The following is a 14,106-nucleotide window of genomic DNA, read 5'->3' as shown; positions in this document are numbered from 1 at the left end:
AAAAAAAAAGCAAATACTTAATATGCTTCCATCCCAATGCCACAGTGCAGACAAACAGACCAACTCTGTCCTTTTGTAACCTCTGCACAGCAGCGGTGGAAATGCAGACGGCGTCAGCGCCAAGGCAGGCTGCAGGGATGCTGAGGGGGGGATCCCTCGCTCCCAGCTTCCTCAACGATTCCCTAAACGATTGTATCTCAAATACATATCAGTGCTGTGATTTTAATCCCCTTCCTGAACGCAGTCCCAGTTGATGAATCTTAAAAATGGCTTAATCAGACTAGGCTTGCTCAGATATCACTATTATTTGGATTTGCTGTGGAGCCTGCAGGTTCCTAGATGATAAGGTGCAACCATTTATATTTATAGTCAAATCTTCAGGACACCAGAGCAAAACAGCCCGATACTTTTATTTTGATTTGAAACTATTAGCCATAAAGTAGAGCGTGTGGATGGCTCTTCTTGGCTTTTGATGGCAGTATGCAATTTGTATTGTATGTGTCTTTTAATATATATGTATATATATATGAAATCAGTCTGTCCAAAGTATATGTTATACTTGTTTTTAGATTATGGTGCAACTGACTATATTGATATATTATTTATTGAGTGCTGAGTCACCATCTTACTGGTGATAAATCTTGCATATTATACAGGAGTGCAATGTATATTCCTTTAGATTGCTGAGGCTTGATTGCTGTGATAACAAAAGAAAAAAAAGAAGAAAAAAAGCCCTGAAATGTATTTATGAATGGCCCCAACATACAGAGAGTCATTACTTTATGGAAATGATGTTGTGCTTGCCCGGGGCAAGTAAAATAAAGCCGTAGGCAGATAGTTGTGTAGTTTTCCAAAATGGAAAACTATCGGAAAGAGAGACTACCTTTGCTGTATTTAATGTTTCATTTACCCAACAGATATTACTGTCACCGCAGCATTTGTGTTAAGGGCCTGAGCAAGTCGAGTTTGAATTACCCATTGGGGAGTAAGCAACTTCCAAATTTGTAGGTTTCTGACAAATATTTTGGTCAGAGTTTGAATTACTCCATCTAATAAAACAGTGTTATGGAAACCTGTATGTTAATGCTGGATACCTTGAAGTGTGAAGACTAGCCAAAGCTTTTGGTGGCCAACTCGGACAAATACAGAGCTATTCCAGGAGGCAAATCTCCAAAGTGAGAAAGTTACCTAAAAGCAATCAATCAGGGAATCGTGATGTGTTACTTCTCAAGGAATTGGTTTCTGATGCCATGATGCCATTTGAAAGCAGCAGTGTTGGGGTGGGGGGAGACAAGGAGGGAGGGCTCAGCTATGTGGTAGGGACATTTTTCTCTCATCAGGAGCTCTGGTCTTTGCTAGATCAGCCATCGACCGCATTAGTTCTTTGCTCTCTGCCCATCTCGGCTGAGTTTCAATTGAATTACACCATACTGAGCAATTTGAAATGCTGTGTTACAGCACTGGGGTTTATATAGGCTATCTTTATGTAAACGTTTTAATTTCATCTGGAAACTCAATGGAAACGTACCTATCCCTGTCGTACCGCTCTGCGTCTGCTATTGGAGCTGATACAGGCAAATTGGAATGCAGTGTTCCCTGACTTGGTTTTTATATGCTGCCCTGGGAATCGGTGCCGTTGGGTGCACAGAACTTCTGCAGCCTTTCTTTTTGGCTGCACTGACGTTACACATCTGGAAACTCAACTCTAAGGACCGGGCATGACTTTTGCAAGCACAGTTCCTGACATTTGTATCTGGTCCCCCTTTTAAATTGTTTTAAGAAATTTTGTATATGGAGGATAAAGTGCTTATATATTTATTAAAAATCCTTTATCTTAATTGAAATTATTATTTGATGAAGAAGGGTTTTTTGGGGGGAGGGTTTGTGGGTGAGGGAAGGTAACTTTTCACCTGTCGCTTATAAACGAAGCCCTTACGAACCATACAGAAAGGTACTGCTCGTAACTAATGGGGTGTCTCTGTTTCACACTTTGTACATGACGAGTCCACGTGTTGCGTTTTGTTTCTATCAGAATATTTAGGCATCTGTCTTCAACCAAAACCTAAAAGAAACACACCAACTGTGATTTTATTTGTTGCAATACATTTGAAATTTCAAAGGGTACTTTGGGGCTCAAAATTAGGATTTCTAAGTCAGTATGTGCATTTCACGTAATAAAGCTGTTAATGGTGAGCAAAGTATTATATACTAACTAGATTTTTTCCACATCTGTATAGTATATTCTATGTATTTTGTGGTATTGAGATTATAGAAAGTTTAGTGTCTGAAACATGCGTTTAATGTGTATTTTTAAACAAATTTATGGCAATTAAAATATTTGGAGAAAAGGGTATCACATTTCAATTTGTAAAGATCTTTTTAACTACTGTGTCATTAAAATGCTTTGTACAATGCAAAACTGTAACTGGAGAAACTAAGTTTAATAAATATCAAATAGATTTTCTGTATTAAACTTCAGAGTGGTCCTGTCTGTTGAGTGGGCTGTCTGCTCCCTGCTGCTGTGTTTTTAAGCAGAGGTCTTCTTTTTTGATCAAGGTTTGAACAAGGGAAGATGCATTCAGTATATCTCAGACCCTGCTGATATTTGTCAATCAAAAGTAGCTTTGTTTCTCTCAGCTCTTTGAGTTAGCGCCTACCTGGTCAAAATTTTGATAAAAGGTATGTTGAAATAATAGGATTCTTCAGGCAGGGAGGTCAGCTTGGGACGTAGGCAATTTTGATTAGAAATAATTTAAAAGTAAATACTTCTTCCAGTTATCACCAGATATATTTAGTATATTGAATCTGCTAGCACTATTATTATCAGTTTGTTTGCTCTCTCTTCTAACAGGCCTTTATTTGAAGTACGGATAAGAGTTCAGCTGTTGAGACTGAAATGAGATGGAAGCGTGATCAACTTTACGCACTTGCCAGGTTGAAGGATAAATGTCTAAAGTCCACTCTGAAATAAGCACTTCTGCTTGAAATGCCTGATGTGCTGTCACCAAACACTTTGGTCACAGGATGCAAGGAAAAATCCAGGTAGTTTGCTGAATATAAATTTTTAATACACTCCTTTAAAAATAATAATAATAATAAAAAATATATTTATATATATATATATGAACGATTACAAAAAAAGAACAAAACAAACATGAGATGCAGAGTCCTTTTATTGAGCTTGGCCAGAGTCATCCTCAGTGCGTGCTGCAGAGGTACAGCCTCAGTGAGCAAATGCTCTCCATCTCTTTGAAGTCCTTTTACCAGTTCTCATGACAGGAAAGTCGAATGTACTTTTTGCTGATTTGCTGTCGTAGCTTCTGAGTGGTCAATAAATATGTCCCAAGTAGAGCTGAGCCATGGTAGCAGTAACAGTGGCAGGTGTTCCTCATGGCAGGTCACTCGGAGGCCGTTCTAAGGAAGCAGCGGTTCTTCCTGGAGGACAAAACATCATCAGGCACTGACAGCTCAGACTGGCAGGGCATAAACAGGTCTGTCTGGCCCTAGCAGTGCTCATCTTACTCAGCTGTCGCAGTGGTGCTGCTTTGGATCTCGCTGACATGGTACGTGTTACCCAGGTCTAAATAGTCAGATTGTGGTGGACAAATTATGCAGAAGAGACACCTTTCTGTCTATTTATCTTCCTGTAGCTGCTGTTACAGTTCATCCATGCCAGTCGGTAGAACCAAAGGAAGCATTTCAAATGCATGCAGAAGAGGAGCCTGACTACCTTTTCCTGTAGCATTTGCGTGTAGATGATGTATGTATTCTGTTCCTCTTCCATTTGCTTTCTGGCAGGAGTACAGTAGGTGCCACACAAAATCAGCTTTCAGTCGCTAAGTAACTTCAACATCACTTTTTATATGTATTTGGACAGTTTACTCATACCTAGCGTGCATGGCAACTGAGGAATGTTGGCTTTAGTATTTTACCTCTCTTTGATCTGAGAGCTTAAGTAGTCCCCATTAATTAATATATGCTTTAAAATGAACAGTATTGGCTTTAAGAAGGATTAATTTTAAGGCCTCTTAGCCAATACCTAAATTCAGTCTAGAGTTCTGTGTTCTTTTTTTTTGTAGATGACTTTTTTGGGGTAGCATTGCAGTGGCTGAGGTTTGTCATCAAGGGCACTTGGACTCTGGTCTGTTTGTACTGCTAACAAAAGAGGTCTGAATCTATTGCTCCATCCTTATTCCTGGCATCTTTTTCTTTTATGCACAGAATTAATCCCATATCTTGTTTGATTGAGAATAAGGAGGAGCTTCCTCTACATGACACAGTATCAAGCATCTCTGAGCTTCGATATTGATTAGGGTTATTTACCTGCATAGCATTGTAATGCATTCACTGTTATCCCTACATGAGGCTCCAACAGGTCTCAGTGAGACTCCTCTCCAGAAGGGCGTCATCCGCTTCTGCCTGAGCAGAGGCTGTGGTTGGTGCAGGGAAGCACAGTGCACCTGGAACAGAGTTGCAGCCAACTGTCAGGAACATGCAGCAGCAGTAGGCAGGGGGTCGTTTTGATGCTCGGGTCAATCATCTTAAACATTTTTAAGTGAAGGACTTTAAATCTTTCTTGTTTTCAGACATTGCTCTCTTAAAGTATGGTTGCTTATATCCGAGTCCTAAAGAAATAGTTATTAAAAATCAACATTTTAGTTACTTTGGGAGGGATGGCAGTTACTTGCTCAATTACTTTGCAGAGTAACCCATCTTCACTAGGCAGTTGCTCTACTTCTTTGGGATGCTGAATCTGCTAAAAGAGCTCTACCCATACTGCAGACTCCTGCCAGTTTCTCTCATTCATGCACCTCTTTGCTGCCTGACATTTGAACTAGCACTTCAAATAGTTATCTGTGCTTACCTGACACAGCAGCAGTGAGAAGAATAAAAGGAATGCCACAGTTTTCAAACAGTGCATCTTCACAGTATGAGCTGCCACTTCAACTGTAGGAGCAGCCGTGGGCAGAGGAGGTTGGAAGAGCCCCGAATAGAACTTCCCAAGCTACAGCCAGATTTTTATAGACTTCATTCTCTTATCACTGCATCAGCTGTCAGTCATTACAAGAACAAAGTTCATTTAGGAGCAAGAGGGAATTACAAAGTTAGCATCTACTGAAGTGATCTGGTTCAAGGCCTATCTATCTAGCTAATAATTTACTCTCCTTCCATTTGTACTTTGTCTGGTCAGCTTACCAGATTTGCCAACTGTTCCTTCTTTAAAGTCTATCTAGCATGTTACCAGAACTCCGTTGTGTGCTTGCAAGTAAAAGTGTGGGTGGCCAACGGTATCGTGGTGAAGATCAAAAAGCCATAACCTTATTTGACTTCTGTGACATTCACAGTATGCACAGCTCTGAGTTTGCCAGCTGGGAGGTAAATACTTTTCTCCTGAGAGTATTTGGAGCAGAGAATCGAACTTTCGATTCTGCTTCTCATTCTTGGTGTGTAAAAGAATCACAAGCAAGCCATTTAACCTTTCTTTCCACAAAGTAGTACTTGGGAATCAGATGTAATGTTTTCCATGTGGGGTTTGGAGTGCAAAAATTATGTTATTACTTGATAGGTAAATCACAGATCTGTTCCTTCAAGGATCCTTGTGTGCAGTTAATCTCTGGATAGCTAAGCACAAAAGTGGAAGAGATGGTTGCAAGGATTTTGTGGAGGTAAGTTGAGATGAACACTCTCTGCTGTAGTCTGTATCTCCCAGTGTAACTCATGATTAATCTTCTGAAAGGTGCCAACAAAACTCCCACTGATGTGGACAGGCAGACTGTAATTAAGGGGAATCTTAAACTTTTCTGTGGTGATACGAGATTGCCAACAGCTTAGAGAAAATAATGTTTAAAAAGGACTACATACTGCCTCTCATTTTTTCCAAAATATCAAAGTTGAGACATGCTTGTCCCACTTGTCTCCCACTGAGACAAGTAGGAGTAGTGTGTTTCTAAGATTACGCTCTGTAAATGCACCTTGTCAGTATTTACTCCTTTTTGTTGGTGATATTTTATGCATTCAGCTACCATGTATGTCCAAGTATGCTGTGTCTGTCAAGGAAATGATTCTTACGTTGCAGAGTAACAGAATACCGATGTAGTTGTGTCAAGTTTTCCATGCAGATTTTGAAGCAGTCTGTTAAAAAAAATAATAATAAAAAATAAAAATTCAAGTAGTCAGGTACTGTATAAAAATAATTATGCGTTAGCTACATTATAAATCCAAAAGTGAATGCAGTAGGCTACAGTTTTCTGTGATTGCTTAATATGGAGGCATAAGTGCCAGCGTGGAAGGCAAGTTACATAGATTAAGATAATACCTGCTATGTTGTCAGGTTCCAGCCTACAAATGATTACTGTGAAGCCCAAATTTCACTGGGATTAAATAAAAACCCTTTGCAGCATATTGCCTCCAATCCACTGCTGGAAGATTTATTCCTTTCCTGGGGTTCTTCTTAACTTTTCTCACTTCCCCTTATTTGTCTTGCTTCCCTGTGAGGAGAAATCAAAACTAGTCTTTATTTCACATTCTTGGGTCTCACATAATCATTGCAGATCAAATAGCTGAACTTCAGTGTTGTGTTTTTGTTGTTTTGTTTTTTTACATTTGGCTGTGAATTTCTCAATCCTTTCTTCCACTGAATCCTTTCTTTACATACATCTGAGTTTTAATTAATTTTTTCTTTGCTAGGCACTATAGAGCAGAGATGGGGAAAAAGCCAGTGGTTCGTTTTGACTTCACCTGCACAGGTTTGAAATGGCATCTCAGCTCTATAGCAGTGCCTTCAGGATGTCATTGTTTCTCAGCATGTCATTGTTTCTCAGCTTTTTTGGCTAGCTAAAACTAGTAATTTGTGATGATACATCAAAATTGTTGTGTCTCCTAGGCTCTTCATAGTGTGTAGTTGCAGATCCCTTTTAGGCTGCAATCTGTTTCACTCATGCAAGAAAAAAAAAGGGACTGATTGTTTCTATGTATGCAGGTGCAGCGCAGTCCAGGTGTCTACTGCTGGCCAGTAGATAGCCATTGCAATTGTTTAAACAATTGACAAAGAAAACATAAAACATGGCTGTGTTGTGCCACTTTTAACATTTAGTGAAGGAACATCAGAAATAAATTAGGTGATGGAGGAATTTCCAACTGCACTGTTCGGATTCTGAAACGCTGCTCAGCTGCACTCCCACGCAGCACTGGCAGGTGGGAGCCATCACTGCGTGCCCACGTGCCAAGTTTGCATCTCGCTTCCTGCTGCATGGGCTGGGCCTGCAGGCAACTGCAGAGATGAGAACAGCTCAGCAGGATTGCAGCAGGCACAGCCAGCAGCAGGAGCAGACAGGGAGCAGCTCCAGCCCACCTGCTGACCCTGCAGCATGAAGGTTAAAAGCCAGGGCCTGGCAGTGCTGCCGCTTGAGGCTGACAGGGCTGCTGGATTGTAGGTAAACTCACCAGGGCGGCTGAACGTGCCACCTGTTTACAGTAGTCTAGCAGCTGGTCAGGACATAGTTCAGCTGTCTGTGAATGGGGGCAGAGACCTCATCAGAAAGGCTGGGCTCTGTTCTGAGCTGCTCATGCTCAACAGAACTGCTGAGAGGCATTGAAAAAAAAGTATTGATTCAAGCTCGCACTGTGTGAAGCTCAGATGTCCTGTTATTCAGGCTACAAATCAACTGCTGTCACTCTTTGAGGGTAAGTAAATAGGACCCAAATAAGAGTCCTGAACAAAATATGCTTGCGGACATCTTTGGCTGCTCTCAGAACTGGAGTGCCCAGTTCATTGTTCCCTTGCTTAAGTGAAAGATAGGATTGAACTGAAGGAGTTAAGCAGAGATTATTTGTAGCAGAACTTGCAGCACTGAGTAGTTTGCTTTACTTGTTTCTGCCAACCTCAGACTGCACTTGGCAGTACAGAGCAAGAAAACCTTCAGCTACAAAAGTTGTGAATCTCCCAGCTTGTTAAAGTGAGAGACTGAGCATCTTTGCCTTCCAGACAGCTCAGCCCTTAACTCACAAAGGAACTATCACAGAATAACGTCACACACTGCAGATTAGATAAATTTTCAGTACCAGCTACAGAAATACATGATAGGGAGATAAATGTGTTACTTTGCTTGTGCTTGAATTTGAGACAGACAGCTCAACACTAAAAAAAAAAAAAAAGATGATGATAAAGGAATGAGCCAAACATTGTGGACTTTGGAGAGCAAAGCGTGTCGTATGCTTAACTGCCCCAGGGTAAATCTGACCCCCAGGGTAGTCATGTGTTTGAAAATATAATGGTAGCAATAGAGTTCCTTAAATCATCCTTGGGTGTTAAAATAATCCTTTTACTTCCTTGTAGTTCCCTAAGAACTGCTTTTAATTCGGCCAATTAACACTAACCAAACATCAGAACTGCAGTTTATCATCGAATTATTATTAATAAATACGATAACCTGGTAGCTGTATAGAGGGTCAAAGCTCATATTCAATTCTGAACCATCAGTCAGGTTGGGCAATTTTTGTCAGTATCATATCAGACTGTTTGTTCTTCACAGGTACAGAGACTAGAATGCATTTAATTCAAGCAAAAAGTGGCTAGTGAGGGAAAGATAAAGGGATCAAAGAGCTCGCCTCTGTACTGTTATTTCTCATCACCTGTATTATAGCAGGGGCTGTCTTCAACTAACTGCACTAAGAAATATTTCCTGAAAGTAGAGCCAGAGAGTCTGGAAATGTAAAATAAAGCAATTGGAGCTTAGAGAATTTTAGTACAGCTATCTCTCAGAATGAAACTCACCTGACAGATAACGTGGTGCAATTCACCTTAAACACTGTAAGACACAGACTTCATATGGGACAAAGTTAAAGTTTATTAGGCATTATTATATATTATCTCCCCGTCCCTCTGGTTACATGAACAAGCACAGCAACCAGCCGTTGGTAATACAGAGCGGTAAGGTCTTAGAGACGCAGTCACTGGTCGTTCTCATAGTCAGCCGGGTTCTTCCTCTTCAGCCTCTCAAACTCTTGTGTGCCCCAGGAGTAGAGGAGGTAGGCGCCCGCGAAGGCTGGAAAGGAAAAGGAACGCTGACAAGGGCAAGGCACGGAGCGGCCTGGGCCACCGGCAGTGTTTCTGAACCAGCAAAGTCCCGCCACGACACCTCGCTACAAAACCCCGCCGCCCCACTCCGCCTCCCTCAGCCCCTGAGGACACCGGGCCTCCTCGCAGCCCCGCCGCCTACTCACGGGGTGCAACTTTGAAGACCTGCGAGCTGAACCGCCGCCACACGTTGGGCAGCCCGTCCGAGAAGACGTTGGGTATGGCTCGCTGCTCGAACGGCGACAGGCTGTAGGTGATGATGTGCCGCACCCGGGCCAGGTTCCCGAAGTGGATGCCCATGGCGGTACCGTGTCACCTTGTGGGCTGCGCTGCCGCCGCGCGCCCCGGAAGAGGAATCTCAGATGCTGCTTCTGCTTCCGGGCCGCGCGGCGACCATTGGTTACCACGGGTTACCATTGGTTACTATGGTTACGCTGGCCGTGCGCGCCTCCGCTGCGTGAGGCCCCGCCGATCGGCGCTCCCCTCAGGGCTGCGGGCGCCTGCGGAGCTCGTCCCGCTGTCCCATAGGTTCTAACAACCCCACACAGGCTAATTAGCTCCGTTAAAGATGCAGCTTCTGCTGGCTTTGCAGGGAAGGGGAAAGGAGAGGAGCAGGGCGTGTTCGGAGCTGCTGAGGGTGGGAAAGGCGTGGGCGCCGTGGCGGTGGGCTGTGAGGGCGGTAACGACGCTCACAGTTCTGTGCCTCCTCAGCCGAGATCCGCGCTGTTGTACCGCTGTACAGAGGGCCGGCTGTGCTGTCAGACCGCGCGGAATGAGCCCTGTAATCCATTGCAGATTTCTGATACGAGGTCATGCGTTTCTGTGACTGTATTTTACAGCTTCCATAGCCTGAATGCTTTCTCTTGAATTAGCTCTTTCACGCTCGTGCTGAAGACCCAATAACTTTGTTTTACACCTCCATACTTATTTCTGCTGAATCAGCTGTAGTGTACCCGATCTCTTCAATCCCCACAAAAATGCTGTGAGAAAAAGTCACGAAAGGATGTTGCCAGAATTTATCACTGAGAGAAGAACCACAGAGATAATTTGAAAGGAGAGCACTTTAAATAAACAAATGTTTGGCAGAGCTGAATTCCCACCATTTGAAATGGACTGGTGGGAGTGACACTTCTTAGGCAAGGAACCCTTTTCTTTTCCAACCCAATCAAATACTGCGCTGACCTGGGGCAGGAGCTTGTTTGACATGGAGCTATTTTGCCTTGAGCTCTTGGTAAGATGTACCCTCACACCGAGCCAAAGTAAGCACTAGTTGTAGCGTAGCAGCCCCAGGCTAACGCAATCAGTAGAGGCTGTGTTGTACCAGGCAGCGCCGCAGCTCCACACCGCCTTCAGGCTCACGCAGAGGCACTGAAGCACTCCTGCTGCCCTGCCAGCGTGCTGGGAGCCACGCGCAGCCCCTTCGGGTTCAGTGCCTCCCCCCAGACCAAGCAACGTGGAACTGTGAGAGTCATGATCTAATGTTAGGGATTGGTAGGGAATGGAGGAGTTTATGCAACAATACATTCACAAATTGTTTTAAAAGCTATTCTTAGCTATTAAAAAAAAAAAAACGCACACAAAACAGCACTGCATTCTTCTATTAAAAAATCCCTACGAAAGCAGTCCTTTGTGTGAGCTGCAGCCAAATCTCCCTTAACTTGAGTTCTCAGCCTGCAATAAGCATTTTCTGCAACATTCCTACAAGAAAAGCGCTGGGGGAATTGGAAATTTGGAAAGGAAAAAGAATGAAATACTGAGAAAGTAATTTTAACATTAGCCTTTCCTCTTTCCCTAGAAGCATAGCAGAAGCATCATTACAAAGGATTTCTTTATATAGAGGAAGACCATCAGACACTGAATTTAAGTGATATGAGTGATAAGCATTCATTTTATTTATTATTAAATCTGTAACAAAATAGCTTAAAATAGGCATCTGGTAGTTGAAACCACTTCTGTTCAAATGCAATATTATTCCAATAAAAAGATATTTACATTTATTTTCACGTTCTAGAAAGACTGAGTGGCTACAAAAATAGTGCTATTATATAAACACCCTCTTATCCCATGCGAAATCCTATTCAGTTTGAAAGAGGTGTTAGAATTACACAAATGCTACAAATATTCTGAGAATGCAAAACACCCAAACTAAGTGTAAAGCAGCTTAGGATACACCCACTACCGACAAGTGCACTTAGTAGCTATCATGTCCTCGTATTCTTTGTAGACTATGGAGCCATCAGGCTCTATTGTCAGGACGCTCAGAGGGCTGTATTCAGCAGGAACACAGGAGGGCCTGGGAACAGAGGAGTCCAATTTCTCATATATTATGTTCTGCACCATTGTATGTACAGGAGAGCCGTAGCGGTGCCGAACCACCCTGGGACAGTCACCCTTGCAGTACTGAGGGCTGTATCGATGCGGTGCTATTATCCATTTGTCCCATTTTAGTTGGCTAAAGCTTAAACGGAAGCTGTGAAGCTCACACTCGTTTTGAGGAAACAGAAATTGTTTGAAATATTCACTCAAATTTTGAGGCGGAGTTGCTGGAGCTTCCTTCAGATTCTCTTCCCTTCGATGCCGAGATGCCCTTTTACCCTGCGTGTTCTCTCTTCCTTGGCCACCCGTCACATCAGCGAACAGACTGTTCCTTTGCTTGGGCCGCACCGGGCTTTTCCTTCTGTGCCTGAGTGAGTTCCACCTGTGATAAGCTTGCTCGCTGGTATCATTTAGGTAAAGAAGAAGAGAAGGGGGGACCAGAGCCATATTAATGAGATTATCCTGTTTAGCGTTATGTTGTGGGTTACCCAAAAGACAAGTGAAGTTCACAGCCATGTGAATATTCCTCCTGTTAGCAGCAATGAGAGGCTGCAGAAAAGAAGTCACATCGATCTCAACCCACTTGCGCTTTCTAACTTCAAAGTGCAGGCTAAAAGCTACGGAGTGCGAAACGCTGGGACATACTTGGCTAGAAAAATCATGCTCCTTAACAGACAAATGGCACGTGCACATAAAGGAAGAAGTGGGAACTGAGGTGTCAAATGAGTAGAGCAAGACAGACTTGAGTAAGTGCTCGAGAGCAGTAACACGATCCAGGTTGAAGAGCAAATCCACCGAGTGAAGGTCTCCTGAGAAGGGAAACAGATCTTGCACAGTTAGTGCATCTTGATTTGTCACCTGTACATAAATGCTATGGCGCAGTTGATAATCAGAAATTGTTAAGCAGCAGAAGAAACCAATTTAGATGCCCGTATTTTTGTTATATGGAACGTCTACTTAGGTCAGAACCAAAAGTTATCAACAAAACCAAAGCCGCCCAAGGCTTTTAAGAGGCATTAGCACGCAGTTAAGGAGCAGCACACAAAGCTGGCAGTTGTCCTTTCAGTTCTGGGAAGGGGGAAGAGGAACCAGACACTTTGAATTGTACAGAAAACAATAAAATGAAATAGTATAAGTTTTAAAGGGTGTGCTGCCAGGCTCCCTTTAAAACTTCAAGTTTTTAACATTAACTGCAGTTATTCTTCCTGCTCGCATATTCCTGACCAACAGCTGCCAGTGTCTCTGTCTAACACAAAGCAGAAAGTCGATTTTGTCAGTTTGCTTTTCTCTTGTGAAGCAGAAAGGACAGCTTCCAAGCTATATTGAATGCATATTTCTGTCTCATTCATCCCTACTGTAGGATACACTGTTCTTGTCATCTCCCATGATGTTATTTGTATTTCCATCTCAATTCTGAGACTGGCTGGCCCTCTCTCCAGGTGTGGAGCTGAATGCTCAGCACACTGCTTCTCTCACTGCTCAGCACTGCCTCTTTTCCTCTGAGTTAGAAATTGTTCTTTGTGACCACACAAGTGCATTAAGTGATCTCCAAACTCACAGAGCGCAAAGGATTAAGAGTCAGATGAGGGCTCTATGGATTTAATGAACTTACAATACGGTTTATGTTAATGATTTTTCATCTAAAGTTACAAGTTTAAACAGCAGCCTTAAAATTCGCTTTCAGAAATTGGTTCAGATTCAGACCACTGCTTTAACTGTTGCTGTATTTAGGATACATAGCACGAGATTGACTATTTAAAACCAAAACGCCTACAGCAGTCTGAGCTGGGCAGCTCGGGTAGCTCCACACCTACCTGTAATCAGATCCCTGTGGCGGTGCTGGCACTCGGAACACGGGGTGAAAAGTCGAACGGTGTTATAGAGGTGGCTCTTGTGGGCCTTCGGGATTCCCTCCTTGGTGGCATACATCTTATACAGCCTCTTCATGTACCGCAGGGCTCGGGAGTCCGGCTGGAGCCTGGGGGTCCCGCTTTCCCAGCTCTGACGTCCCTGGTCGGACAGCACTTTGAGCAGGGGGGGCAGGAGGGCACAGCCTCGGCTCGCACCCTGGGGCAGCCGCAGCAGCGGGTGGAGCTCGCTGAGCTCAGGAGCTTCCAGGAGCCCGGAGAGTTTGTCAGGTGCTGCGCGATCCCTGGAGCGGGGGGAGCACTGGATGCTAGAAGAAAGCCACTGAATGCAGCAATAGAAACAAACGCAGATCCTCCAGGTACCCGCCATGCTCTTCGGAGCTGCAGCCTAACAACGCCTCCCCCAAAACATTCGAGAGAAAAAGAGCATGCGAGCACGAGCCCTTATATACGTTTCAGCTGTGTGCGATTTCTTTGTGATTAGAAACCAAAGGCAAAGCTCCGCAGCTGGCTGTGGAACCCACGTGTGTGCGTGCGGCCGGGCTGAGTCTTCGCACGTGGAAGCATCTCAGCACCAAACCCCGCTTCTCAGGGTGAAACTTCCGCCTGCTGAGCTGCAGTGCGCGGCTGTTCGCGGGTCAGCCGGCAGGGGGAGCCGGGAGGCGAAGTGATGCCGCCGGGCCGGCGGTGTGAGCGCGGGCTGCGGGCGCTCCGGTGTTTGTGGGTTAGCTATTGAAGAAAGTGCAGCAACGACGCCGGTTATCATTGCTAAACGTGTCTAAGATGCTCCCGAAGACTCCATCTGGAGAAGCACTGAGTGCTTGGAGTGTTTAGAAACTCTTCTTA

The 14,106-nt window shown here is 43.8% G+C and overlaps 3 protein-coding genes across 3 annotated transcripts; all 3 read right to left on the bottom strand.

Annotated features, from left to right (window-relative positions):
- Positions 1-3,155: 3,155 nt before the first annotated feature.
- On the bottom strand, positions 3,156-5,014 carry LEAP2 (liver enriched antimicrobial peptide 2). The gene is made up of 3 exons (XM_019620501.2): positions 4,865-5,014; positions 4,324-4,460; positions 3,156-3,435 (listed from the first exon to the last, which is right to left on the bottom strand). The coding sequence occupies exons 1-3, from the start codon at positions 4,919-4,921 to the stop codon at positions 3,399-3,401; spliced, it is 231 nt and encodes a 76-aa protein (XP_019476046.1). The 5' UTR covers positions 4,922-5,014; the 3' UTR covers positions 3,156-3,398.
- A 3,808-nt stretch (positions 5,015-8,822) lies between these two features.
- LOC100548306 (cytochrome b-c1 complex subunit 8) lies at positions 8,823-9,431 on the bottom strand. The gene is made up of 2 exons (XM_003210485.4): positions 9,223-9,431; positions 8,823-9,044 (listed from the first exon to the last, which is right to left on the bottom strand). Exons 1-2 carry the CDS (start codon positions 9,374-9,376, stop codon positions 8,950-8,952), a joined length of 249 nt encoding a protein of 82 aa, XP_003210533.1. The 5' UTR covers positions 9,377-9,431; the 3' UTR covers positions 8,823-8,949.
- A 1,480-nt stretch (positions 9,432-10,911) lies between these two features.
- On the bottom strand, positions 10,912-13,819 carry GDF9 (growth differentiation factor 9). Its single transcript, XM_003210484.4, has 2 exons — positions 13,207-13,819; positions 10,912-12,201 (listed from the first exon to the last, which is right to left on the bottom strand). The coding sequence occupies exons 1-2, from the start codon at positions 13,628-13,630 to the stop codon at positions 11,252-11,254; spliced, it is 1,374 nt and encodes a 457-aa protein (XP_003210532.1). The 5' UTR covers positions 13,631-13,819; the 3' UTR covers positions 10,912-11,251.
- Between the last annotated feature and the right edge of the window lie 287 nt (positions 13,820-14,106).

The sequence above is a fragment of the Meleagris gallopavo genome, chromosome 15 (genome assembly GCF_000146605.3).
Source record: "Meleagris gallopavo isolate NT-WF06-2002-E0010 breed Aviagen turkey brand Nicholas breeding stock chromosome 15, Turkey_5.1, whole genome shotgun sequence".
Lineage (NCBI taxonomy): Eukaryota > Metazoa > Chordata > Aves > Galliformes > Phasianidae > Meleagris > Meleagris gallopavo.
This window is presented reverse-complemented; position numbering and strand designations above follow the sequence as displayed.

Bases quoted from the DNA above. Each gene is read 5' to 3' on its own strand.
- LOC100548306 (XM_003210485.4), bottom strand. From the start codon at position 9,376: ATGGGCATCCACTTCGGGAACCTGGCCCGGGTGCGGCACATCATCACC. The intron at 9,045-9,222 runs GTGAGTAGGCGG...TTTCCTTTCCAG, and splicing joins GGTCTTCAAAGTTGCACCCC to CCTTCGCGGGCGCCTACCTC.
- GDF9 (XM_003210484.4), bottom strand. From the start codon at position 13,630: ATGGCGGGTACCTGGAGGATCTGCGTTTGTTTCTATTGCTGCATTCAG. The intron at 12,202-13,206 runs GTAGGTGTGGAG...TTCCCTTCTCAG, and splicing joins CCACAGGGATCTGATTACAG to GAGACCTTCACTCGGTGGAT.
- LEAP2 (XM_019620501.2), bottom strand. From the start codon at position 4,921: ATGCACTGTTTGAAAACTGTGGCATTCCTTTTATTCTTCTCACTGCTG. The intron at 4,461-4,864 runs GTAAGCACAGAT...ACTCTGTTCCAG, and splicing joins TCTCACTGCTGCTGTGTCAG to GTGCACTGTGCTTCCCTGCA. The intron at 3,436-4,323 runs GTAAATAACCCT...TTTGTCCTCCAG, and splicing joins TGCATTACAATGCTATGCAG to GAAGAACCGCTGCTTCCTTA.